This window comes from Harpegnathos saltator, unplaced genomic scaffold, assembly GCF_003227715.2.
Source record: "Harpegnathos saltator strain DR-91 unplaced genomic scaffold, Hsal_v8.6 scaffold86, whole genome shotgun sequence".
In the NCBI taxonomy this organism is placed as follows: Eukaryota; Metazoa; Arthropoda; class Insecta; order Hymenoptera; family Formicidae; genus Harpegnathos; species Harpegnathos saltator.
In genome coordinates, this window is record NW_020230713.1 from 951,374 (window position 1) to 976,373 (window position 25,000).

A 25,000-nucleotide genomic window follows, 5' to 3' on the forward strand; every position below is an offset into this window, starting at 1 on the left:
ACTCGAGTAATTGTTTGCAAGAAATTACAGATCGATCATTTTCCACAGCTCGGCGGTTCTCTAACGTTGTTACGCGTTTGTGAGACGCTCGTCTCGAGAGAGCCGATTCGTGCCGTCGATTCCGCGGGCCGATTTCTCTGACGTTTCCCTCGACGTTACCCCGCTCGACTCCCGTTTGCTTCGCGGAACGTCGAAATTCAGCGCGCTCGCATGCCGGTCTTTCTTCCCGTGCTCTATGCGTGCCTCGCGATCGATCCCCATCCGTCTTCCGCGGCTGCTACTCCCCCCCCCCCCGCTCTCCGATCGTTCCGAGTTCACAGCGAATATCCGGGGAACGGCGCGTTCTTCGTGGAAGGCGCAGCTTCGCCGAAGAAAGGATCGCCCCCGATGGCGGTTTTAACGACGGAACCGGCGGATACGTCGGAATGATTAATTAGCCACTTCTTATCCGCGGCGCGCTGTCGCGAGGAGATCCTCGGAGGAGGATATAAAATTAGCAATTTTATATCGCCGCGCCGTCCGCTTCCCCGACCGCTCGCTTCTCAGACTCGTGTCAATATCGATTATCGGCCGGGTTCTTTCTTACGCGCTCACGGCGATTACCGCGCTCGTATCACAAGCGCGCGCTGAAACTTTTTCCCTCGCCGTCTTTCCTCTTATTCCCCCTCCGCCGTCCCTGCTAATTATGTCTCCACGGCGATCGCTGGTTGCTCGGCCGGTTGTTGCGATGTCTTTCTTCGCGGTCCGCCGGGATGTTAATTGAGAATTCGCGGGGAGTGTTCGCGTCCCGGCCGGCGAGACTCGAAATCGCGTAATTTCGGCTCGTCGATCTGCTCTCATCACCGTCGTCGTCGTCGAACGCCGGAAGATCGTGCTCCCAGCGCGACTCTAGACACGGACTCGATGGGTTTCGCGAGGCAGGTACACACACCTGGAGCACACGCGTGGGCCCACACATGCATGCGCGCATGGCCTATCACGCCTCCTCGCGTGACGTCACATCTGGCTATATCTGCCAAGATCCGCGGAGGAGAGCGGAACGGGCCGCAGCGCGGCGCGGCGCGGCGCGAGGGAGAGGAGAGGGCAGAAGGGGCGAGTAAAAAAAGCCCCGATGAGAGAAGGCAGAAAAAAGAAGCGTGACCCGAACCGGTCCGCGCCGGGTCAACAGCACGCATGCCACCCCCGTAAGAGAGAGCCCCATCTCGTGCGTCGGCCTGACGCGCATCTACCGGGTGTAGGAAAAAAAAATCCACGCTGGAGGAGGAGGAGGAGGAGGAGGAGGAGGAGGCTGTCGTTCTCCGCGAATACGCGAGTAATTCCTGCGGAGCCAGTGGGACGGGGTGGGATGTTTTGATTTCAATTAGCGGCGTGATTATCGCTCGAACACTCGAGCTCGTTAAAGTTTCTTTCCTGACCGGCTGGCCGGTCGTTGTTAATTGCCGCGAAACGAGGCGAAGCGGTTTTCAAGTCACAGGATCAAGCGAGATGGGCCAAAAAGGGGATTAGCAGGATGCCGCTCGCGCGTTATCGTTCCACTTGGAGCGCGGTTGGAACGTATCTATCTATCGCGCAATGTCGTCGCTGAATATTCATAGAGAATTTACAATGTCGACTTCAAGAGCGCGCGCACGCGGAGGGAACGCGCGATGGTGTCGCGCGTCATTAGCGCCATTAAGTCGGTGCACTTGCTCGTCGTACGCGCCGACGATTGCGCGAAGCTCGATCGCGACCGCCGGCGGTTACTAATCCGTTGCGAATCCGGGATTATCCGGGAAAAGAGACGAGCGAAACGGTCGTCGAGACTCCGGCAGATAGCGGGTTATTAGCGAACGGTCAGTATGCGTTCTCCGCCACCGTATGACTTTTCTCTCCCTCCTCTCTCTCTCTCTCTCTCTCTCTCTCTCTCTCTCTTTCTTTCTTTTTTCCACGTCCGACGAGATTCTTACACCGCTCAATTACCGTAAATATACGGGATAACAGCCACGAGAGTATCGGCGCCGGTGTTTCGGAAGTTTAATGAAAAAGACGCGCGAACAGTCCAGAGAGAGAGAGAAAGGGAGGGAGAGAGAGAGAGAGAGAGTGAGTGAGCGCGCGGTAAGCCGGTAGCAAATTATTGCGCGCGGCGGCGGTCTCCAGCCCGAAGCCGGCTTTTACTACTTCGGCGCGCATCCTGCCATTTATCATTTGCAACGTGCAATCGAAGACGAAGGCAGAGCGTAACGAGAGTGTTGTACAAGGTTCTCGGGCGGTGCGAGCGCGCTCGCGCAAGTCGTGTATCTTGCAGCCCCGGCGCTGGCGAGAGGAGAGCAAAGCCGAAACGAGATCGCTATCGAGGCGCCGTTAGGCTGTTTGTCACACCTCGCGCGCGTGGGTCGCCGCGAAACCAGCGTAGTGTGGTTTTTATGAAAGCCGCGGTCCGGGTATCCCGCTCGCGCGAGATGGAGAAGAGGGAGATGGAGGAGAAGAAGGAGAAGGAGGAGGTGGCTGAAGAGCCGATTCGGATTCAGTCCGATCGCATTCGCGTGGTAGCGCGCGAATGCGTTTATCGCTCAATCCGCGCCCCGCTCCCGCGACGATACTCCGCTATTCGCGAGGCTTCTTTACGGGACCCGTACGCGTGTACGGTGAAATTTTATCGAGAATAGCTACGTGAGAATCGCGTGCGAGGACGTGACAAAGAGAGGGTGTCGGTGCTTTCGCAAAATGATCGCGTAGATGCCTTTGAGACACGTCTGACTATATCGGATCGTAACTACTGCAGAAAATTCTGCCGAAACGATTAGAAAGTTTCCTCGCGAACATTTTAAAATCAAATCACATATACTATTCAAGAAAAAGTGAAAATCGATAAAAAGATTTCGCGAATTTAAAACGGAGAGTTTTCTCAGCATCGACGGGCGCCCGAGCAATTTCTGCGCGCTGCCTTTTCCCACTTTGCGCTCTCGTTTTATTCCTGACCTCGAGATATGCTCGTAATTTCTCCAAAAAATTTATCTGTAGGAGAAGATCACGATTGATAAGAACAATTGGCGATTACGAAGCAAGAAATTCCCAGCGTCGACGAATGTCCCACACGCGCTGCCTTTTTCCACTTTGCGCTCTCGTTTTATTCCTGACCTCGAGATATGCTCGTAATTTCTCCAAAAAATGTATCTGTAGGAGAAGATCACGATTGATAAGAACAATTGGCGATTTTGAAGCAGGAGACTCTCAGCGTCGACGAATGTCCCGCGCGTTCTGTCTTCTTCCACTTGGCGCTCTCGCCGTTCCCAGGCTTCCAGCCTCTCGACTCGTCCGCCGGCGATTTTTCTCTCGCGCGCGCGTTCGCTGGATATCGCGAGGATGCCGCGGGACAAGTCGATGGGTATATCACCACCGGTAGCAGGCTATTAGCGAATCGCTACGAGGTTGTTCGTCATCTCACGCTTGGCTAGTTACACCTCGCTCTGCCGACACGCGACCTACACACGGCGGCGCGCGACAGCTCTCCCCGTCCTTTTCCAGCTCGCTTGCGCTCCCTGGCCGCCCGTCCTTTTCCCTCTTTTCCTCTCGGTTTCTCACACTCTCCTTCGTCTCGCCTTCTCTCTCCAACCCTACCGACGAGAGAACCAAACCGCTCTCCCTCCTGTCCCTCCGCTGTCTCAGCCGCTCGCCGATCGCTCGAGTCGGTGAGAGCTCGAGATGGTATAAGGGAATAAGACGGAAATAAGATACGACACACAGCTGATACGCCTTCGCCCACCGATTACGCGCTAGGTGTATGCTGGAGATTGTCGATGATGTCATTCCCAACTATATACTCGGCGAGCCAAGTGCAGGACACTCGTTGGTCGATTATAGAGACGCGGGGTCTCTCGTCGCGGATACGAAGGGCGCCGCGCCGCGGTATGGCGATATCGGGAAAATTCGCACAGCGACGAGATTTGTTCGGCGGTTTGTACAGCGACCTCGAGACACGTCAATAGGACGATTCGTTTGGGAATTCTGCTCTCGCCTTACCTCGCCCGCGTGGCGCTCATGACCCCGAGACGGCAACGTACCTGTTACGCGTAGCCGCCGTGCGCGCGCGGCAGGTCCGATCGATAAACCCCGACGAAACGAAATTCGTGTCGGCGACAAAGTGAAGGGAGGTTTGTTGTCCGGCCGCGGCGCGGCGGAGCAGGCTGCGCCAACGACATCAATCATCCTGCGCGACCGAGAACGAGACTTTCACCGGCCGTTACGACGACGACGACGACGACGACGACGACGATGTCGATGCGCGGCGTACGGAGCCCTAAGAGCGAACAAACGCGTGCCCCTCGACTCGCAGTCCTTCCGTGCGTGCGATCACCTCTCGGTCGCTCGCGTCCACCCACGATCCATCATCGCGCGCGCGCGCACGCTCGCGCTACCTTCGCCAAGGAGAAATCGCGCCGCTCAATGGTATCGTTGATCCGTCGGCGGGGATCGGTAGCGCTCTCCGGTCGATCGGACGCGCGCTCGATCGAGACGAGATCTCTGCTCGCGTCCCTCCTACGCGCGCGATCGCCGAGATAGCGCGTGATGAAGAAATAAGTCCGGCGGAAGGAGAGACGCGCGCGCGCGCGCGGCCGCGGACTCGTCGGTATCGGCTTCTCGCTCGCGGCTCATCCCGACCGCGAGTCTGCGGAGCGAGCTGTGCTCTCCGAGGGACGACGAGCGTCCGTCCGCGCTTCCGGCGCTTCTTTTCGCGCGATGGATGGCCGTGAGATGGCAGAATTATGTGATATATGATAAATCATTGATACTTGCCACATTGCTCGTGGTTTATCCGCCGGTATCCGCGCGATATGTCGCGAGGCCGGAAACTGTGAGAGAGCGATGTGGATAAGGACGGCGCAAAGAGACTAATCAGACACTAATCCCGACGCTGAAAGTTCTTTATTTTGAATTTGCGAGATCTTTTTCTTCGTTTCAGTTATTTTTTTCTCTGCTAATAATTCCGCTGCAATTTTGATGATCGGTAAATTTTTGGGAAAATCGGAAACACCGAAGCCCGGTCAGAGAACGAAGCGAGAAAAAAGACTGCGCAGAGAAAGATCGGCCAGACACACCAAGCACTTGAAAGTTCTTCATTTTTATCTCATCGTGTACACGTAAAAAAATACACAAAAATATCCCGCGGATTTCGATCACCCGGTAACTGGGTGATTCCTCATGAAAGCTCTTCGTCCGTCGAAAATACAACGTGGGAAAAAGAGAGAAAAAGCAGAAAAACAGAGAGAGAGAGAGAGAGAGAGAGAGAGAGAGAGAGAGAGAGAGACGGAAGAGCAAGAGAGCGCTTTAAGAAACCTACCATCGTCGCTGCGCCATATTTCTCGGGGCGAATTTTATTGAGGAAGTCGATGGGGATTGAGGGGGCGAGACGGCAAGTATTGAATTCATCGGTACGCATTGTCGACAAGATATACGAAGCCGGGGGTTACGGGTTAAGTGGGCCCTGGTACGTCCGGTAAATAAGTCTCCCCGCGTGCGTGTTTCGCGCGGCGGCCGCCGCTGCCGCCGCGCGTGTGTATGCGTGCGTGCGTTGTCTCTCGCGTGCCTCCGAGTGCATACCGGCCGACGCGGTGCGATGCGATGCAATGCGATGCGATGCGATGCGCGGCATAGGCACAGCCGCGCTCTCCCTCTCTCAGGGCAATTTATAATCGTACGGGGTTCAATGCGAGTCGTGTGGGACGCCCGAGAACAAAGAGACACCCCGTAGTAGACGCGCTCCCTCGCGCTCCGGGATCTTCGAGAGGGGGGGAGAGAGAGAGAGAGAGAGAGAGAGAGAGAGAGAGAGAGAGAGAGAGAGGAGAGAGGGAGAGAGGGAGAGAGAGAAAGAGAGGAAGCGGACGCCACCTTCGCCGTGTCGTTGATTAGTCGCTTGAGTACGCGCGCGAGTACTCGTTAGAGCGATTCTTCGAGGACCCCGGACGTTGATACTACCCACCTTTCCCCCCCCCCCCGACTCCTCCCTTCCCACTGTCGCCACCGTCGCGACTCGTCGCGCGTCGACGCGCCCCGCGTTCGATTCCAATTAAAACTTTACGACCGGCGGGGATGTTAAATAACCGAGATGCCGCAGACGCGCGCGTCCTACGTCCGAAGGCGCATTCCGCGATTAATTTGTGCTTCACGCGTCATTATTGTCCTTACAGTAATATTTGTACTACCGAGGGAAGAGGGACCGGTTCGTCCCTTGTGTGCTCGCGTGTTCGCGAGCGCGAGCGTCGATGACGGTGTACGTACCTTGAGGAAAGTTGCACACGCGCGCAACTCGCGAGAGAGAGAGAGAGAGAGAGAGAGAGAGAAGGAGAGAGAATGAAAGGAGAGACCGGCCGCATACGACGTTCCGCGATTCATTCCTTAATCTTTCCTGGTTCTCTACGTTAACGGCTGTGGACAGCATTTATTACGCGGAAAATAAAATGTTCGCCACCATAGCTAATCATGAGTTGCTAAAATCGTGTTAACTGCCGTAACTATAAATTTTTAAACCACAGCAAAACGGTTTGCTATCGTGTCTACACAGAGAATAAAAACTGTGCTACCATGGCTATAGCCATAGTAGTTAGAAACGTTTCGTACTTTTGTTAAAATTTTTTGTGTATAGAAAGTTTTGTGTTAAATTTGTTACACAGTCGTGTGTTAATTTAACATATCGATGTTGTGTGTTACTTAGACTTTCTTGTGTTAAATTAAGATTAACTATTTTCAAGCGTTAAAGTAACACAATTTATATGTAAATGCATGAATTCCTGCTATGACATATTTTATATGTTAAAGTCAACACCAAAATGTGTTACTTTCTTCATTATAACATTGATTGTGTTAACTTAACATTTTAAATGTATAATGTAATAACATTTCTGGTATGTAAAGATTGGGTTTTTAACACATAGATTATGTCAATCTAACATTTTCATTTCATCAAATCATAGATCATTATTTTTCCCAAAGTTGAGGTAACATTCATTGTATGTCAATTTAACGCGAACTGTGGTTCTTGACGGCATTCAAATGTTAAATTTTTGTGTTCATTTTTTATATATTATGTGTGTTACTTTTTAATATATTTGCTATATGTTAAATTAATATATAAATGAGAGTGGATGATTTGAGACACATGAAATATGTTAAATTTAACACATCATTTCTTACAGTATAATAATAGTTTGCTGAAATTGTGTTTGTGTAACTACAATATATACATACATACAATTATATATCCCAATTAATGCACGCCACAATTAATTGATGCAATACATGTGATGATAGCTGCTAACTAAAATGTGTACTGTAGCTAATCGTAGTATATCAAGTAGCTAAACTCTTTCAACTGAAGTGGAATAGTTATCGCAGCTAAAATAGTAGCTGTCCATATTTTACGACCAAAATTTAGTTACCACACGCAGTTTTTAGCTACGGCAGCTGTTTTTTTCCCATGTACACTATAAGCGTATCTGGTTGTTCCAGTCACGCGATGAACAAACGACAGGCTGCTTTACATTTCTATCTTTCTTTTTTTCTCCTATTCTGTTACGCGATCGCGTATGATAAATCGCGAAGACGCGATACGTGAGACGTAATATGTGCGTGCGGTTCCGATTAAAATCGCTAACGCGGATTAGCGTCGCCGACCGCTAGATCGGGCGAATCTGGCGCGAGCCAGCCGCGGTAAGACAATCCTTCGGCGCAACGAGAGAGAGAGAGAGAGAGAGAGAGAGAGAGAGCCGGGGGGGAAAGAGCATCTCCGTGCGTGGAATATTGTTTGTACGTAACTTACATACAGGCACAAAGTACAAAGCGGCGGTTCCACGTGACCCACGACCTCGCCTCTAATGAGCGGCAAAGCTTACGGCTATTGTGAGAGAACCTCCTCCCGCGGGGAGCGAGAGGAAGGGAAGGGAGAGAGGGAAGTGGCTCCTCTCCGTTTTCTTCGTGCTCTCCTCGTGCCTTCCACCCGAATCCTTTCTCCAGCCTGATCGTGCGTGCGAGCCCGCCTCTCTCTCTCTCTCTCTCTCTCTCTCTCGTCGTACACGTTTAACTCGAGCAGCACAATAAAACGCAACGAAATTAAATTCTCCTCCCCCGTGCCGCGCCCGGCCGCCCCCGCCGCGGTCTTATAACTCCACTTGGTCGCGCATTTATCATATCTTACGCATGCTAACTCGCACGTGCTGCAAGAAGAAGAAGCACGAAGACGAAGTACTTTCGTTTGAGAATTAATACGCGAGGTACTACATCACACACACACCGAGTCTGCGGTTTCCCTTTTCCATTCCTGTCCCTTCAATGACAGCTTCCGTGCTTAATTTTCGTGCCGGTTTCCCGGTCCCTCGGAACCGGGTCATTTTACATTCATTTCTTCTCTTCGGAGGGGCATTCTGTCGAGTCGAAATCATCATCGTATCAGTGGTTGCCTGATTCTCGAGCTCCGCGAGATGGCAGCGATGATGGCAGCGATGGACGGATGATCCGAACCGCGATACTCCTCCGCGAGTTGTAACGATCATCGGCCGAGAGGAAGATCGCTCCTCGCTGATTCCACGAAGGGGATGGCGAGCAAAAAGGAGGAGACTCACGGAGGGAAGGGAAGATAGAAGGAGAGAGAGAGAGAGAGAGAGAGAGAGAGAGAGAGAGAGAGAGAGAGAGAAACAACCCGGGAGAAGCGACTCGAGCGAAGCGAAGCCGCTCGCGCTAACGCGCGCCGTTCTTGTCGGGCGTATCGTCAACGGCCGTGCCGAAGGGGAACACCCTGTACATGCCGACGACATTCCCGAAGTGCAGCGTGCAGTTTTTCGCGGCTACCGGTGCAGCGGGGCCTGTGACGAGAGTGACTCAGAGGCTCCGAGGCAGACGCTAGAGCGAAACACGCACGTGCTCCTTCGAGCGCGCGCGCGCGTGTATGCGTGTGCGTGTGCGCGTGCAACTGGAGTGCGGAGGAGGAGCCTGAAGGGCGGAAAAAAGGGGAAAGGGAAGCGCGAGATTTATTCGGCCGAATTTCGACGGCCGCCGCCGCCGCCGCCGCTCTCGGGGAATGCATTTCGTATTCGGGATCTCTCGCGCGGAATATATATCGCATATCCCGTGACAACGCAGGAGATGGAGACAGGGAGAGGAGGTTTGAGCTCTGCGCATTAGAGATGCTTGCTTTTCCGTCGCCGGCCTCGTCCTCGTGTCGACGGCGTCCTTCGGCGTATCTCTTCTTTTTTACCCTAATATCATTATTTTCCACTCGCGCACTTCGTCCGTGCTCCGTCTTCGTGATTTTACCATTTCGCCGTCTTACGTAGCTTCACGCTTGAGAACGGTGCCAAGTAGACTTTAACATGTTGAAACGGGAGGAAAAAAAGGGGCCTTTTCTTTGATCTCGTTGCAGCGTATCAGCGGAGCTTTCCTGAATATATCACTTTTCGTCCAACACACTAACATTAGTTTACCCTCGTATCTTCTGCCCGACTCAAAGTCGGGCATCGAAATGATCGGCGGACATGATCGCGGAATGGCGGCGGACGTGTTGATAACAACGGCAATAGCTCACACGGTTGACATCGACGGATTCGTGTCGTTAACCCCGAGCGGGAGATCGCGACGACGTCCTCCGGTCGGCCCGATAAACGCTCGGAGACGCGGATCTCGCCGATGATGTATCGTCCTCTCGCGTGGATTCCCCCGGGTCGCCGCTATTAGGCCATCGACATCGCCGATACTTTTTCTCCCGAACCGTTCGCCGGCGGAACGGAGCACGGAGGGGGAGGGGGGGCAGACGTCACGGGTGAACCCTTCGAGACGCGCGTGTGTGTCCTGTGAACGGCGACGACGACGACGACGACGACGACGACTAACATCGCGCTTTAACTAATGTGTCGGACCGGTTAGGAGCGTATTGATCGAACCGCGGCTAGATTTATGTCGGCGAATGATTCACGGCGCGTGATTTACAGCGGATTGTCCGCCGCCGCTGCGCGCGCGCGCATACTGATTGAGCATTTATGCCGCTCTCCCTCGCGGTAACCGCGGCGCGCCGATCATTTATTGGGTTAAGGTGAAATTCCCCGTCTTTTCCCGCCGCCGCGCGCAGGATGCGCTCCGATTTTCCTTTTCTTCCTTCGAGCTCGCCTACCCTCTTTCTGTCCCTTCCCGTCCTCATCCCGTCCTGTACCCCGGCGTCTCTTGGGAATACGAAATCGCGGGGAGCTCGTTTGCGGAAACTGCTTAAGGTACAGGTCGCAAGTCTCGCGGTTCAGTTTTTCTGCGGCTAAAATGTTCCCTCTTTGGGTCCTTGGTTTCTTCTCGGTTTCTTAATTATCACAGGCAGTTCTTTTTCCTCAATTTTTCTCTTATCAGAGAAATGTTCGTAAGATAATTTGTAAGATAAAATTAATAGAAATTATTTTTGTGGAGAATAATTTCGCATTATCGTTGACGAAAAGCGATAACGCAGTTACCGAGTCGTCGTTGATCAAAAGAAACACGTAACTTGCGACGATAACGGTGTTATAAATAACCCTCCACGTGTCCCTCACTACTGCACACGTGAGCTTGAAATTACAAACATCTCATTTTCCTCTTCTCTTTGTAGTTCGTCGAACTGCTTTTCTCTTCTTGAAGTATCTCGCTCGCTCGCACGCACGCTCAAGCGCACGTTACAAAATAGACATTACGCTACCGGGTTCCCGGCGTGGTTTACGTAAAACCGGAGGCACGGGCAGCCGGCCAGCCGCGACGTGGTTACGCTTTAGAAAGCGCGTTCGCCCTAACGGCGCGGCGCGTCGCAAAAATCGCGTTTCTGTCGCGGCCGGGGTATTCGAAAGTCCCTCGGGAACGACGGTCCTCCTTTTTCGTCTCTCGCTCTTCGATCCTCGATCATGGAGGCAGGGCACGCGTCTCGCCCGTCCGTAGAATGTCGTCGTAACAAGGAGAGGCTTCTCCTTTCCCTCCTCCCTTCCTATTCTCGTCCTCTGCGTCCTCGCGAGGATACAAAGTCCCCACGCGGTCCCTGAGTGTCCACGTAGTTGTCGTCGTCGTCCTCCGTCTCTCCGAGGTCCCACCGGGTGATCCCCTCGATCGCGACCGGTACGGGCGAACGTTTAAATTAGGCAGGGAATCCCTCGGAATGCGCGAAAGAAACGACGGGGCCGGCATTCCGCGGGGTTTTGATACGCCTTTGGGCGTATCGCTCATGAGGTACTATTAGCTCTTATGCGGCGGGAATGACTCTTAAGGACCCTGACTCGCGATCCTTCGCGCGCTCCGACTTCGAAACTTGCACATTCTAAATCCTGCTTGTCCGCGATGACGTGACGTCGGAGATGCCGAATATCGGGGTTAGAGATTAAATGATTACGCGGCAGAAGGGGACTTGCTCTTCTTCTTCAAGTTTGAGAAAAATGCGGTTATTCCACCCAGCGAGCGACACGATGATTTCCCGAACGGTGTAATTTAACAATGTCTCAATTGACTTTTCACTCGGATAGGACATTGGTGTTCTAAAAAGGAAAGAACTGGAAGAACTGGAGTTTTGATATTAGGAAAGTCTCATTATAAACTAACGAGGTTTCTCGCGATATAAAGAATTCTATTTATAAATGTCACGCGATCAGCTCTTTCTTTTTTACTGATTGCGAGAGTTTTATCGATAATAAGCTTTTCGTGAATAATATATTTATTTACAAGTAAGATTGCACTTTGATTAATCACATGTGCGTACTTCGCGAGTTACATTAAGCTGCTAAGTCTTTTTTTCTCGCTCCAATTTCAGAGTCTGGCCACAGGTTGGACAGCGGCTCCCCGTTCTGGAGGATTCAGCTCGACCAAGATCTTCTGGACACCATCAGCGCGATCTATCCGGAGTGGTTTAAGGTGAGCACCTCGGCTGCACTCCGCTCGCTTATCGCGGCCCCACCTGTCCATTTCGCTGAAGGAACCCGAGATAACAAGACACGCTCTTCTCATTGCAGGATTACACCAACAGCCGAGCATCGACGTCGTCTTCGTCGTCGTCCTCCTCCTCTTCCTCCTCCTCCTCTTCCTCCTCCTCCACGTCCTCGAGCACTTCCGGCGCGCAATCCTGCAGCGACAGCGCCACCGTGGTCGTCGTTAGCAGCAGCGGCGGCGGCGGCGGCGGCGGCGGCGGCGGCGAGCACAAGGTCGCCAAGGGCGAAGTCGCCAAGCCGAAGTCCAAGACGAAAAAGTCGGACGGCCACAAGGATAAGGACCGGGACAGGAAGGACCCTAAGCGCGACGCCAAGGACCAGAGGTGAGACAATTTGCATGCCGCACCGCGACGGTAAAGAGAGAGAGAGAGAGAGAGAGAGAGAGAAACACAGCGAGTGAGAAAGAAGGAGAAAGAGAGGGAGAGAGAGGTTATACCTATCCGGAATATTAATAAAACCTCGTGAAATAACGAAAACGCTCGAGAGGAGAATATTCTCGCGGTACGCGTTATCACTTTCTACCGGCTCTCAACGGCAATAACCGGTATGTATATTATATGTTCGCGTTCGCGCAGCATATAAATAGAAGGAGACAAAGTGCACGAGACAAGCGCGTTGCCGATCGCGGCAGGCGTTATCGCGATCGAAAAATAGACGCGTCGTCGCTCGGCACCTGCCTCGATTATTTTAACAAGCTCCGTCTGGCTCCACCCTAACGTTTTGTCGCATCGCGCCCGCGTCATTACCGCGCGGGACATTATTTCTATTAATCCGCGACGCGCGGAGCGTGGCGCCGGCGACCTTGCAAAATAACTTGCGAGAAGCGAGATGACGGGCTCGCGTTAGGCGGATAAGGCCCCCACGAGGACTCGGATGGCTCTCGGAACCTTGGAAACTCGCCATTATCCTTCGAAGTGCAAGAAATGTCGACTCGGTGTTGTCTAATTTAATCCACGACGATGTTCAGTCGAATGGATCCGTTTAGAAATCTTTTCGTCCAACTCCGCCCAGTTTCTGATTTAAATTTATCCATATTGATGTTTTGTCCATTTAGTTTAATTTTGTTGAATTTATCGGTATCTTTCTCGGACGGAAATCGTCGCCGCTCGAAGTCTCGCTGATTATTTCTTCCTGCATTTCCGCAGTCGCTCAGTATTTTACGATAACGCTTGCTCGCAACGACGGAACATCGAAGCTGTGAGCGACCTGTGAAATTTTTTTCACGGCGCTCGAGGCGAGGTGACTTCGAGATCGAAGTCCCCGCGTGCTCTCGCGGTCCTTGGGCCTCTTAGCGCCTTAATCCGTCGCTGCGGCGTTGCGAGATCGCGGGGCTAGGGCCGCGCCGGCCGAAGCGGACGATTAACCCGCAATTTAGTATCAGCGCCGCGTGGTAATCGTTACGCGAGAATATAAACGCTCTTAACGACCGGCTTCCTATCTCCAGCTGTGACGAGTAATCTTTTCTCGGAACTTTCCCCTCGGGATCTTAAACTACCTCGTGGATCGTTGCCTCGACGCTCTTCGAGATCTTTAATCGGCTCGCCACTTTCCTTGCCCCCCCCCTCCTCCTCCTCCTCCTCTTCCTTCTTCTCGGAGCCGAGCGGACTCGCGCTCGCGCAATTTTCTCTGAACTTTTCGAGGATGAGCCGAATCTGCTGTGTGACATTTCGACGACGACGATCGGTGGCCGATCGCTGCGTCTGTATGCGGATAAACGTTTTCACCCCTCGGCGCGACCGAAACTGTTAGTTTTACCCTTTCGTCGCAGAGGATCGCGACACGAGGTTTATTCTCTCTAGCTCTTTACCCTTTTTCTTTGTCCTCTGGCCAAAGTCATTGCGACATATTATGCTAATATCGCGGTCATTTCGCACGATATTTACGCCGCGGTTATTTCACACGGTGCTCACGTTATTAGGGAAACGAGTCGACGGGAAATTATATTCGACAAGCAGGCGCCGCGACGATAGAGAAACGCGTCCGATAAACGTCATTCCTCGCGATTCTTTGGCGCGCCTCGTCTCCTTCGCCGCTCGATATCGCGGTTTCAATTTAAGACCGTGATGCGAATTCGCGCGAACTCGCGAGCGTGCTCGGGACATAAATTTTCCTTCCGCGCGGTCGTTCAGACGCGGACGTTTCTTGCTCGGACGGAGACTTGCGGGGAGAGAGGAAGAGCGGCCGTTTCCGACGCTTTCTGATGAAAACGTCGTGCTGAGTGTCGATTGATTGATCCGTCATTCCGTCATCCGCGACAAAAACATGCCTCGGCGCGTTTACAAGGACCCCGGGTTGCGATTGACACTCGCTCCGATCGCCGGCGGGGCTCACTCTTCCTCCTCATCCTCCGATCGTCGTCTCGCCGGAAAGCGCCCGCGAGGCGACGCGGCGCGACGCGACGACGAGTATGAAAGTTTAATCCGCAAAACGCGACGTTTTGCTCTTGCAGGGACGCTGGAAACGGCAAGAAAGGGACAAAGTCATCGCCGCAGCAGGATAAAGCAGCGGCGGACAGCGTTGTCGCGGGCAGGAAGGCCGCCGCCGGTGTTCCAGGATCGGGATCGGAGATGGCCGAGGGCAATCAGTCGCCGCCGAAGGCGGAGGTCGACGATTCACCGCTCCAGCACGCCATGGACCGCAACAAAGAATGTGAGTACACGCATCTTTCACTTACCGCCGGAAATATTGATCCGGCCCCGTGCCTGTCGGTAGAGATTTTCGAGACGGATTCGCCTGTCCGCTCGCTCGCTCTTGATTTATCGTCGACCGCGTCAGGCCCGGCCTGTTGGAATTTTCCCTCAGGCTCGATTGACATCTCGAGCGATCTCATGTTGCGCGTTGCGTACGCGCGAGATCCGTCGAGAAAGAAATGTCGGCCGTCCTCTCGTCGACGAAAAGCGTCACGAGCCCGAGAATCCTCCGTGCTTGACGATCGACCCATTCGAAGGGTGATTAAGAAAAATCAATAATTTTCCGCGAATCCCTTCTTATGACGTTTCCTTTTGTCTGTTTCTTGATTTATTTTTACCTGGTTCGGAAGGAAAGAATTTGTATTGTAATAGTTTCCATTGTGCGGGTATATCACGTCTCTCGAGCATTAGGTCAAGTTATATCGGCGTCGGGCGTCGAAATAAGGGAGAAAAGGTATTAGGCACGCTCCCGGGATAACTCCGTGTATATTTTAAGATCCGGTCGGCTCGCTCCTCCGCGCATAGCTCCACTTTAATCACACGTCACCGTTTCTCGCGCTCCATCCAGCCCGCCGCGCCGTGCCGCGGAGACGGAAGCGTCGGGCTCCTCGCCGTCGCCCGGAATAAACAATGAACAGAGCGACCTAACGGTCCGACGACTTGCGCTTCCGATCGAATAATCGCGCGAGCGCGCGCGGATTCGCGATTATTATGCGGCGCGTCGCCGTAACGCGCGTCGTTGCAGTTACGCACGCACACGCACACGCACACACACACACACATACTCGCGAGCCGTCGTGGTGCCCCGCGCGCGAGCCGCATCTTCGCGGCGCGGAAGGGAGCATCCTTCCGCGCGAAGGCGCCTGTAATCGAGGGAACACGGCGCGGCGGAGAGAAGGCTCTTTTTAACATTGTCGGGCCTCGCCATTATCTGCCCACCGCGACTGTAATCATCCGCTCGTTATTCGGCACGGCGCCGAGCGGCGCGCGCGAGAGCACCGCGCCGGTGCCGCGGCTCGCGCGCTTATCGATTCGGGATCCGCGGCGATTTTTTCTATACGGCAACAAGTGCGCGCGCGGCGGAGCTTTTATCGCCGCGCAAAGTGCAGCTCTCCGGACCATTCGCCACTTCCGCTAGCGCGCGCTGCTACCACTACGAAAGCCCCGCCACTGCCGGCGGCGCCGGTAATCGGCCGCCGATCGTTCCCCGTTTTGTATTCGGAACGCGCGACTTCCCACGAGCGGGATAGGAGGAGAAGTATCGGACGCGGCCGATGCTCGCTCTCGTCTTCGACCCACGAGCTTTCTCGGTTCTTTCCTCTCTAGTGTTTCCCTTTGCTCTCCTCCTTTCTCGCTCAACGACAGACGAAAATAATGGCGGTGGACGCGATTATGTCTCAGCCGATAATGAGCGAGAATTCGTGGAATCTTCCCACCGTTTTCTCCGCGTCGCTTCGAAGGAAGCGCAGCGCGAGAAACACGCGACAATGCGGTCCCTGCGCGGTTTCCCTTCGCAATTCTTCAAATCCGAGCGTCGAAGGAGGACGAGCCCGACGATCGAGGAGGCACATATCGATACACCGGCTTTCGAAAGTGTCGAGAAGCTACGCGCCGCAAGCGTTCGCGCGCCGAGCGCTTTTTCCGCCCGGTGTGTGCGACGCACGTCGATTCGCCGAGTCCTCATTAAAATCCCGGGCCGTCGCGCGCGCGCGCGCGCGCGCGGTCTTTAGAACGTCACTTTGTCGCGTTTATCGGTCGCCTTTTTCCGTAATTACTTCTTGCCATCGGCCAGTCGAGACGCTCTCCCTTCACGGCCTGCGCGAAGGACGCGCACGGCCGGCCGTGCGACGAGAACGCGCGCAGCAGCAGCAGCAGCAGCAGCGGCACGTGTGTACTGCCGCTTGAACAATGTGCATGTACCGCTTTTACGTGCGCACCTGAAACAACTGCGACGACCATGTGTCACCTCCGTGGTGGTGGTCCGTGGACATCGACAATGGCGCGACTCACGTCTCCTGAAATCGGACGCGAACGTGTCGAAAACTCCGGGGAATCGCGCGCGCGCGCGCGCGCGCACGAGAAAGGCGTACACAGTTGGAAAGTCTGCGAATATTTTCGCATATGTAGAACGTCTGGGCGACTTGATATCGAAGTTAGGCTCTCGCTTGTGTTAGAAAAGGACGTGGAATAATGTGCGAACGAACTCGACGAGCGGATCGGGGCAACGAGTTCTCGCGACAATTTTTCGACATTCTCGCCGAGTTGAGACTCGCGAGAAGTTCGGCGAACGCGAATTTCAAGCCCGATACCTCGCCCGATCACCTGTGTGTGTGTGTGCGTGCGTGCGTGCGTGCGTGCGTGCGTGCGCGCGCGTGGCGGTCTACGGGAAAGAGGCAGCCGTCGCCGGGCATTCGTGCGGACAAGTAGGTGCCGATTCGCGTGTGCGAGCGTGTGTGTGCGCGCGCGCGTGTACGCACGCATATACGCGGAGAGACAGGAGGCGTGTGCCTATTTATAACGGTGATATCATCGGCGATTACCTACGCTTTCGCGTGGACAATCGTAAATTCTCGTAGCCAGAAGGGCGCGGGCTGATTTGAGGCTTTACTGAATATCCATCGTAATCCTTCTCGCGCCTCTACCGTCCTGCCCTTCCGTTCGTTCTCTTTCTCTTGTCGGATAAACGTTATTCCTGCGCTTCTCTTTGACGTCGGTTCGAGCGTAACTCGACACTCCACGGGACGGACATCTCGGATAATGGAGAACCGGCCGCGCGCGCGCGCGCGCGCGGGGGAAATTGGAAATATCGTTGAGACATGTTTTCACGTCACTGAGTTCTCTCCTTTTCTTTTAATTGGCTCCGCGGCAATTCTCATAAAACGATAATTCTCGATGAGCACAAAGATACAATTGATACATTTTATGTCCGAGTTGGAGAAATGCAATGGGGTCTTTCTCATCGCTATATTTATCGGCACGTCTATTATGCTATTTTTACGTAAACGTCTCACACCGAATGCTGTGACGAGCATTAAAACATTAAAGCACGAAATTCGCGCGCTAATGAAATTATATTTCGAGCGTCTCCGGATGCGACGTTCGCCAAGAAATTACGTCGACAGAAAGAGAGAGAGAGAGAGAGAGAGAGAGAGAGAGAGAAGGAGAGAGGGAGAGAGAAAGACATGTCTGGTCTCCCGATCGCGTCTCTATTTCGCGGCGTCATAAAGCGGTATAATGAATTTCTTACCGCTCATTCGCGGATGTAGCGCGCGCACTTGAGAGGCGAAAACACGCCGGCCGATTACGCCGAGCTAATTATCGTCGGCGTATCTCGCCCTAAACGACGGCGTGCAAACTTGCGCGCTTGTTTCGTAATGGAAAATTATGTCGGAATTATGCGCCGCTCGGCACGGCGGGTTCGACGGTTCTCTTCGAACGGTTGTTAGTGTGGAGGGGGGAGGGGGGGCTCTCCTTTCCATTCTGTTAAACCGATAACCTCGGGTAGCGAAGCCGCGCGCTTAATGAGACATCATCATCAACGAAACGTCCCACGCGACCAGCTCTCGTCCAGTCTTAACGAAGATCACCGCGCATTTTTTCGTCGAGCGACGACAATAACGGATCTGCCAATGAGCGATCGCTCGACGACTACCGCGAATCTTCCCCCTCTCGCCCGTCTCTCGTCCTCAAGGTTGTTTCGCAAGGATAATTAAAATAAATTAGCGGCTATTTCACCGTGTCCTAAATGATCATTTGCGAACGTTCAAGCCGCTTCCCCCCGTCCCTTCTGCTTGATCGGTCGGATTTGCAATCCGCTCGTAGCGCAGGAGAATCTCTTTTGGAAAATGACGAAGGATTATTGAGCCTCGATTTCAAGTCGACCGTCGATGAACGATACGACGACGCGCGCGGTTTTGGTAGGCGATGGAAAGCGGATAGGCGCGACGCGAGTCGTGTTTTCACCGCGCGGAAACGAATTTCGAGACGGCAAGCACTAATTGGCGGTCGCGATCAAGCGCGCGTACCTCGGCGCGCCTCGGCAATTTCGTAATTAAGGAAGCACCCCGGCTCCCTTTCTTTCTCTCTTTCTTTCTCCGCGGTAATGTCGCGCGTCGCGCACGGCGATGGCGAGGGCCAAGCCGAACGTTACGCTTATCGGCGCGTATCTGTACGAGCATCAACGCGACGAAACGACGAGTATATTTCAGGCGAGCGTCTTAGAGAACGAGCGAGAGAGAAAGAGAGACTTTCTCACCGACGCGCCTCGCTTCGTGGCATGGCGCTACCGCGACCTTCGCACCGTTGCATTTATCAAGGCGACGATATACGGCCGACGGCCGTAGCAGCGGGTAGTATACCGAAGAAAAATGCGTTATTAAGATAAGACATCGTGTCGCGCGACGATTTATATGACTGGGGATTTTATACGCGGCTGGTGCGCGCGCGCGCGGTGCCGCAGGCTCTCTCTCTCTCTCTCTCTCTCTCTCTCTCTCTCTCTCTCTCTCTCTCTCTCTCTCTCTCTCTCTCTCTCTCCCTCTCTCTGTGTGCTCATAACGCGCGCGAGCGCGAACGTTTGTGGTCATTTTTAATTTGGCCCCTCCGATTGCCTCTCTCACGTGTCAACATCGCACGGAGATTAGACGAATGTGCTCGTCGGCGCGTGCCCTTGGAATGCGGGATCGTCCGCTTTTTTTTCTTTTTTTTTTTCTTTTTTTCTTTCTCGACCGATGGCCCTTCCTCGCATTGACGGAGCGAATCGGCTCTGTCCGACGTCTCACATATTTACGTGTCGACACTTTTGATCCCGCAGGACGAGCTAACACGCGAGGGCGAACGGCGATTATCTCTCCTGGACGAATTCTCTCCGGTCTTTCCTTCTCCGTCGTTCTCCGTCTCACGCACGCGCGCGCGCGCGCGTGCGAACGTCATACGGCACACGTTCGTTCCCGCCGCGCGTTCGCGTTTTTTCCTCTAAACGCCGAAACACGCGCGGCGGCATTACCGGCGAGTCTCTCAACCGGGTTTGCCGGTCAACCCGGCGCGCCTTTACCGGATTTAATTATATGACCGCGCTCGTTGGTCCCACTTTGAAAAGTCCGAGAGCGGCGGCCAATTACCGCGACTGCGAAAACCGCGTTTTTCATCGTCGGCTCGTGCACGCAATAAAGGCACAATCGGCCGATTTTCGAGGGCGGCCGTCGCCGTCGCCGACGACGACGTCGTTGTCGTCGGTGATGACGACGGCGACGGCGGCGGTGAAATTAATTAAATGAAAAGCAGGATCGTAACTTTCGGCTTTTGCCGGGCCGTAAAAGCGACCCGGCAGCGGCAAGCGACGAGGCGGCGTTTACGGTCGTTAACGCAAGTCGGCCCTGAGGACACGCGCGCTCGCGTCGCCGAAGTTAACCCAGTTCGCTCGCAGTTGATCTTGCAACCCTCCGGAGCGTATCCCGTCCGCGAATTCTCGCCGCGAAATCGCGCGGCTCGCGCGAACGATTTTAACGACCACCGGCCTTCTTCATTCCGCGGCTTAATTAATTACGACGTGGCATCCGAGGAATTTCTCATCCGCGCGGGATCTTATCCGGAGACTCCTTCATTTCGGCGGTCGCTGGTCTCGCACTTCGCAAAGTCGCGCGACGAAGCGGAAGTAAACGAAATTGAATTGTCAACTCGGGCTCGATGCCGCCAGTGCGCCTTTTTCCGTCTTTCGCTTTCCTTCGATATATTCTCTCTCTCTCTCTCTCTCTCTCTCTCTCTCTCTCTCTCTCTCTCTCTCTCCCCTTCTCTTTCCGTCTTTCTCCTCTTTTTTTATTTCTCTTCCTTGTCCCGGTAAGATCGTCGGCTGCTCTCTGAATCTCTTCGAGCGAAATTGCGCCCGGCAAGTAAAACGGCACAAACATTCCAGAGACTTCTCGCTCGCACAGAGCGCAATCTTCCACTCTGAATCGTCGAGTGAGTATTTTCACTCGAAATCGAGCAGTGGATGCGACCTTTTCCACCCGTCCCGGGGACAAATTCACTTCAAGCGACTGAATTTACTCGTGTGCGAAGTAAAAACCCACCCTACGGCTCGAGTGGTTTCGCGGCTCTTGTGGTTTCGCGAGCGCTCATATTTCCGTTCTCGCTTCGCGAGAATCACCACTCGTGAGAGATTTCACTCTGAGAAATTTGCAAAGAGCGGTCCCCGAAAAACTGTCCCCTTCAATCGAGCCGTTCGATGATCAGTTTCCTCGCGCCGGACGCGGCGCGATTTTCCCCGAGCAGCGCGCGCGGTCGCGAGGGATCGATCTCCGCGTCATACTTATAAATAAATCGCGCTCTTTATCGTTGCATATTCATACGCGCACCGTCGTGCCCCGGGTCCGCTCGTGGGCGAACCGGATCGAGATATGTCGAATCGGAGAGCCCGAGCGGCCCCGGAAAGTATCGCGCGCATTGAAATCGGCGAGCGCGCCGGACGCGGAGCGCGGCGGACGCAAAAATCAAGCGCGCGCGAGCGAGCGAGCGAGCGAGCAAGCGCGTGCGAGCGAACGAGCGCGAGGAAAAAATGAGGCACACGCTCGTATGCCTGGCTGGCTGCGCACTCGGTGGTTGTTGCGCGCACGGCCTACGCACGTAACACGCTGTTTTATAACGCCGCGCCGCCGCGCCGTCCGCTCCTCGGCCACGTGCCCTCCCAGCGATATCCCGGGGCCCGATTATCTCGCCGCGGCCACGGCCGTGCGCACTCCGTGATTTTGTCTCTTTTCGCGAGCGGCTGTAAAAATGTAATATCGACGACGCTGACGCCGCGCCAGCGCGAGCCGAATTTCGTCATCGGCCGAATGACCGTCGTATATTTTCGCGCCGGCAGTAACGTTTTACTTGCGCGTGTAAAATTTTAAGGACGCAGAAAAAGCGTGTCGTCAATTCCAACCGCGCGCGCGCGCGCGCGAAGCGCGCTTGGCAATCGCGACGAGTCAGCGCATGAAATGGTGTTCCGTCGCCGCTTCTCGCCGACCGCTCGATATCGCGCTCGAGCTTGGCGAATTCTTCGCGAAGATCCGACCGTGGAAATCGCGACGGCGACAGCGGCGGAAGAATGCGTGCATCGAAATGGGACGGCGTGAATTAAAATTCAACGGCCGCGGGGCGGCGGAAAACATTGACGGGAGGAAGGAAGTGACGTTCTTTAGTATTCAAGGCTGAGTCGCTCGAACGGCCGCGAGGAGGAAAAGAACGAGGAGGAAGAGGAGGAGGAGGAGGAGGAGGAGGAGGAGGAGGGGAGGGGCGAAGGAGAGGGCTGAAGTTGAGCCAAAGAACTCCGGTGACCGAGTGTTAACGTGAATCGCCACAGCCACCGCCGTCGCCGCTTCGGAATCGATACCCGGCGCGATGCCCACGCGTAGCGAATTAAACGGGACATCCTTTCTTCCTTCCGCGAGCGATCGTGCCCGGAGACGCGACGCGCCCGGCTCGATTGTTTGCCGGCACGCCGTTGTCGCAACGACACGCGGTCGCGAGCGCGAGCGCGAGCGCGAGCGCGAGCGCGAGCGACCGTCGTCGTCGTCGTCGTCGTCGTTGTCTCAGCGAACCAATTATCTCCGCACGCTGATTACGGTATCGTAACGCGTCACTACGATAAGACACCAGCCGACGCTAATTAACGCGGACGTGCGCGCGCGCGATTGCGCGGAGAAGCCACTTCGCCTTCCAAAGTTAACGACGAGCGAATCGTACGTGTCGCGTACGAGCCATGAAATCGCGCTGATAAGCCGGCGGATCAATTAATGGTTAATTAGCGGCTCTTGCTCGGCTCGTGGATGGGTCTTGATCGGGAGGAATCCGCGTCCAGCGGCCTACTTTCCTGCCGAGCCTGCGAGAAGCCGGAACGGCGAGTACTTTGGGCTTTTGTCTAACTAGGAAGACTCGCTCGGTTCGAGAGAGTCTCACGACTCGCGCCGCGTTTCGTCACCGTGGACGCTGGAGGAAAGAGGCTTCGCGTGCACGTTCGTTCGCTCGCTCGCTCGCTCGCAGGACAATTCCGCGGCCCACACGCTATTGTGGTCGCGGCGAATAATCGGTCGGCCACCTGGCCCGATCCCGGCGCGTCAGCGCTCACGCGCTCGCGCGCGGCACAGTGGCCTTCCTCTTCTTCCGTCGTCCGCGCAGTCTCGTTCGTTCCTTTCTATCCGCAGGAGATACACTCCTGTGGCTCTCTCTCTCTCTCTCTCTTTCGCGCGCGCGTACACCTGAGAGGAGAAGCCGCGGCGGCTCGGAGAGAGCGCGTCTCCCGTTCGTCGTCGGGACTCGCTCGGTTCGTGTCGCATGCGGCGTTCGAACGCACGAGGAAACCTTCGCGCAGAGTCGCATGCGCTGCTCTAGAGGAGCGCGCGATTATCGAGCTTGAAAATCGCGATCCTCGCGCCGACTGTCCGCTGTGTGGCTCGCGACTCCCGCGACGTGTTTCGCACCGTCCTCGTCCTCGCGAGGCAGCGGAGGCCGCGTCGAATTGACTTCAAGATCCTGTAGCTCGCACGCGTTTCGGTTGTGTATTTGTCTTATATATTTATTCTTGTTACTTTTATTGATAATTTTCAGTCTTTACGAACGATAGCGGGGAGGAGGAGATGAATAATTATTTTTATACAGAAATAATGTAGGAATTGAGAAAATCATTTAATCGAATATCCGAATACAAGTACCCGACTAGAAATTTATCCCATGGTCCTGATCAGGTTAACCTCATTTGGACATGAGGTCCCAATAAGGTAATATTATCGGGTTCTAGTAAGTTATGTAATGCAGCGTGGATATCAGGACCTTAGTAAGGATTCATAGTCAGGTCCTTATTGAGTTACCTTATGGAATCCTTATTACGTTTTTTTTTTTTTTTTTCAAATTATGGCTCCTGATTACTCGTCACGGCTATATTGGATGATTGGATGACGTTAGAAATAAGAAATGACACGCTGAAAATTCTTTCATGTCATTTCCAAATAAAAAGATATTTGCATGAAATAATATTTTAGATCGCTTGAGCATGCTTGTACAATGTTTCGGAAAAGAAACATAAAATGAATATCATAAGGTGACAAGACATAAAGTAGTGTTAAATAGAAAAGTTGCATGTCACGTTAATTTTACAACTATTTACCGATTGCTAACAAAGGATAGTTTCTACAGCATTTTACAAATATATTCAAGTGATCTGAAGTGTTTTTTCAATGCAAACATCATTATATTTGGAAATGACACGCAAAAATTGTTTTGTTAAAACTTGATAATGCAAATCATATTAGGTACAATGAATAAGATCCCGACAAGGACCTGATTAACCGAACCATATTATATCATACACTAGGTTGGCACATTAAGGTCCTAATGTGGACCCAATCATTATAATCTTATAAAGGTCTTCCTTACTCATCTGTCGCTAGGACATTATAAGGATTGACTTACTTAGGATTACCTTTCATTCACCCTATCAGGTCCTTCTTATCAATGTTAGGTGAACCTGATCAAAATTTCTAGTCGGGTATAGATGTATGTCGGTTGTGTTCTCGTCATGTGTGCTTTGAGTCGCGTACTGTAGATCGAGTGTGTTGTCTCGTTGCCCGTGTGTATTAGTCCGGTTACCAGCGGAGCGTTATATTTATTATTGTAAACGAGATGCGATGCTCTTGTGTTGGAACGATTGCCGAATTAACGGGCAGTCGTTGTTCGAAAGACCGTCGGAGAGGAGCGAATTCCGCGAGACAGAGACGACACAACCTGTGATCATGCGAAGACAGGTGTCGGTTAAATTGTAGTAATTTCCGACGCCCAATAAATTGAAATCCAACTCCATAATAATGATATCGTGGAATTGCGTGAAGTATCTAATGGGATTTGATAAAGACATTTGCCGGTGCCCCGATCGCGACGTTTTGCAACTTTATTCTCCCGCCGTCTCTCCGACGATAAATATAATAAACGAGACGCGTGACCAGGTCGACGCGGTTCGTTCACCGCCTCCGCGTGTTAATCACTACTCGTGCAATCCGAGATGACGACGAGTTGACCCTTCGGGGGCCTTCCTCGAGGTATTGCCGCGCGTTGGAATTGGAACGAGAGGCGCTTTCGCCCGGCTACTTAGAATTCGTGTCACTTTTCAACGTTTAAAACGTCACGCCGATGCGACAGCGGCGATTTCTTTCTGCCGGCCACGGCCGTGCGTACAATTTCCCACATTAGCGGCGTAATGACGACGATGGCGGCGGCGGCGGCGGCGGCGGCGGCGGCGGCGACGGCGGCGACGGCGGCGGCGGCGGCAGCAGCGGCGGCTCCTCGTCCCCGAATCGCAACGTAGTTATTACCATTTCATTACCTCGCGGCGAAAAG

The 25,000-nt window shown here is 53.7% G+C and overlaps 1 protein-coding gene across 1 annotated transcript in view; it reads left to right on the forward strand.

Moving 5' to 3' along the window:
* LOC105186904 (Myocardin-related transcription factor) overlaps nt 1-25,000 on the forward strand; it is a 202,892-nt gene that overhangs the window by 108,859 nt on the left and 69,033 nt on the right. Inside the window, exons 2-4 of the mRNA XM_025307421.1 lie at nt 11,771-11,871; nt 11,970-12,268; nt 14,395-14,594. Coding sequence (XP_025163206.1) covers nt 11,771-11,871; nt 11,970-12,268; nt 14,395-14,594 — 600 coding nt within the window. The remainder of the gene's footprint in view (nt 1-11,770; nt 11,872-11,969; nt 12,269-14,394; nt 14,595-25,000) is intronic.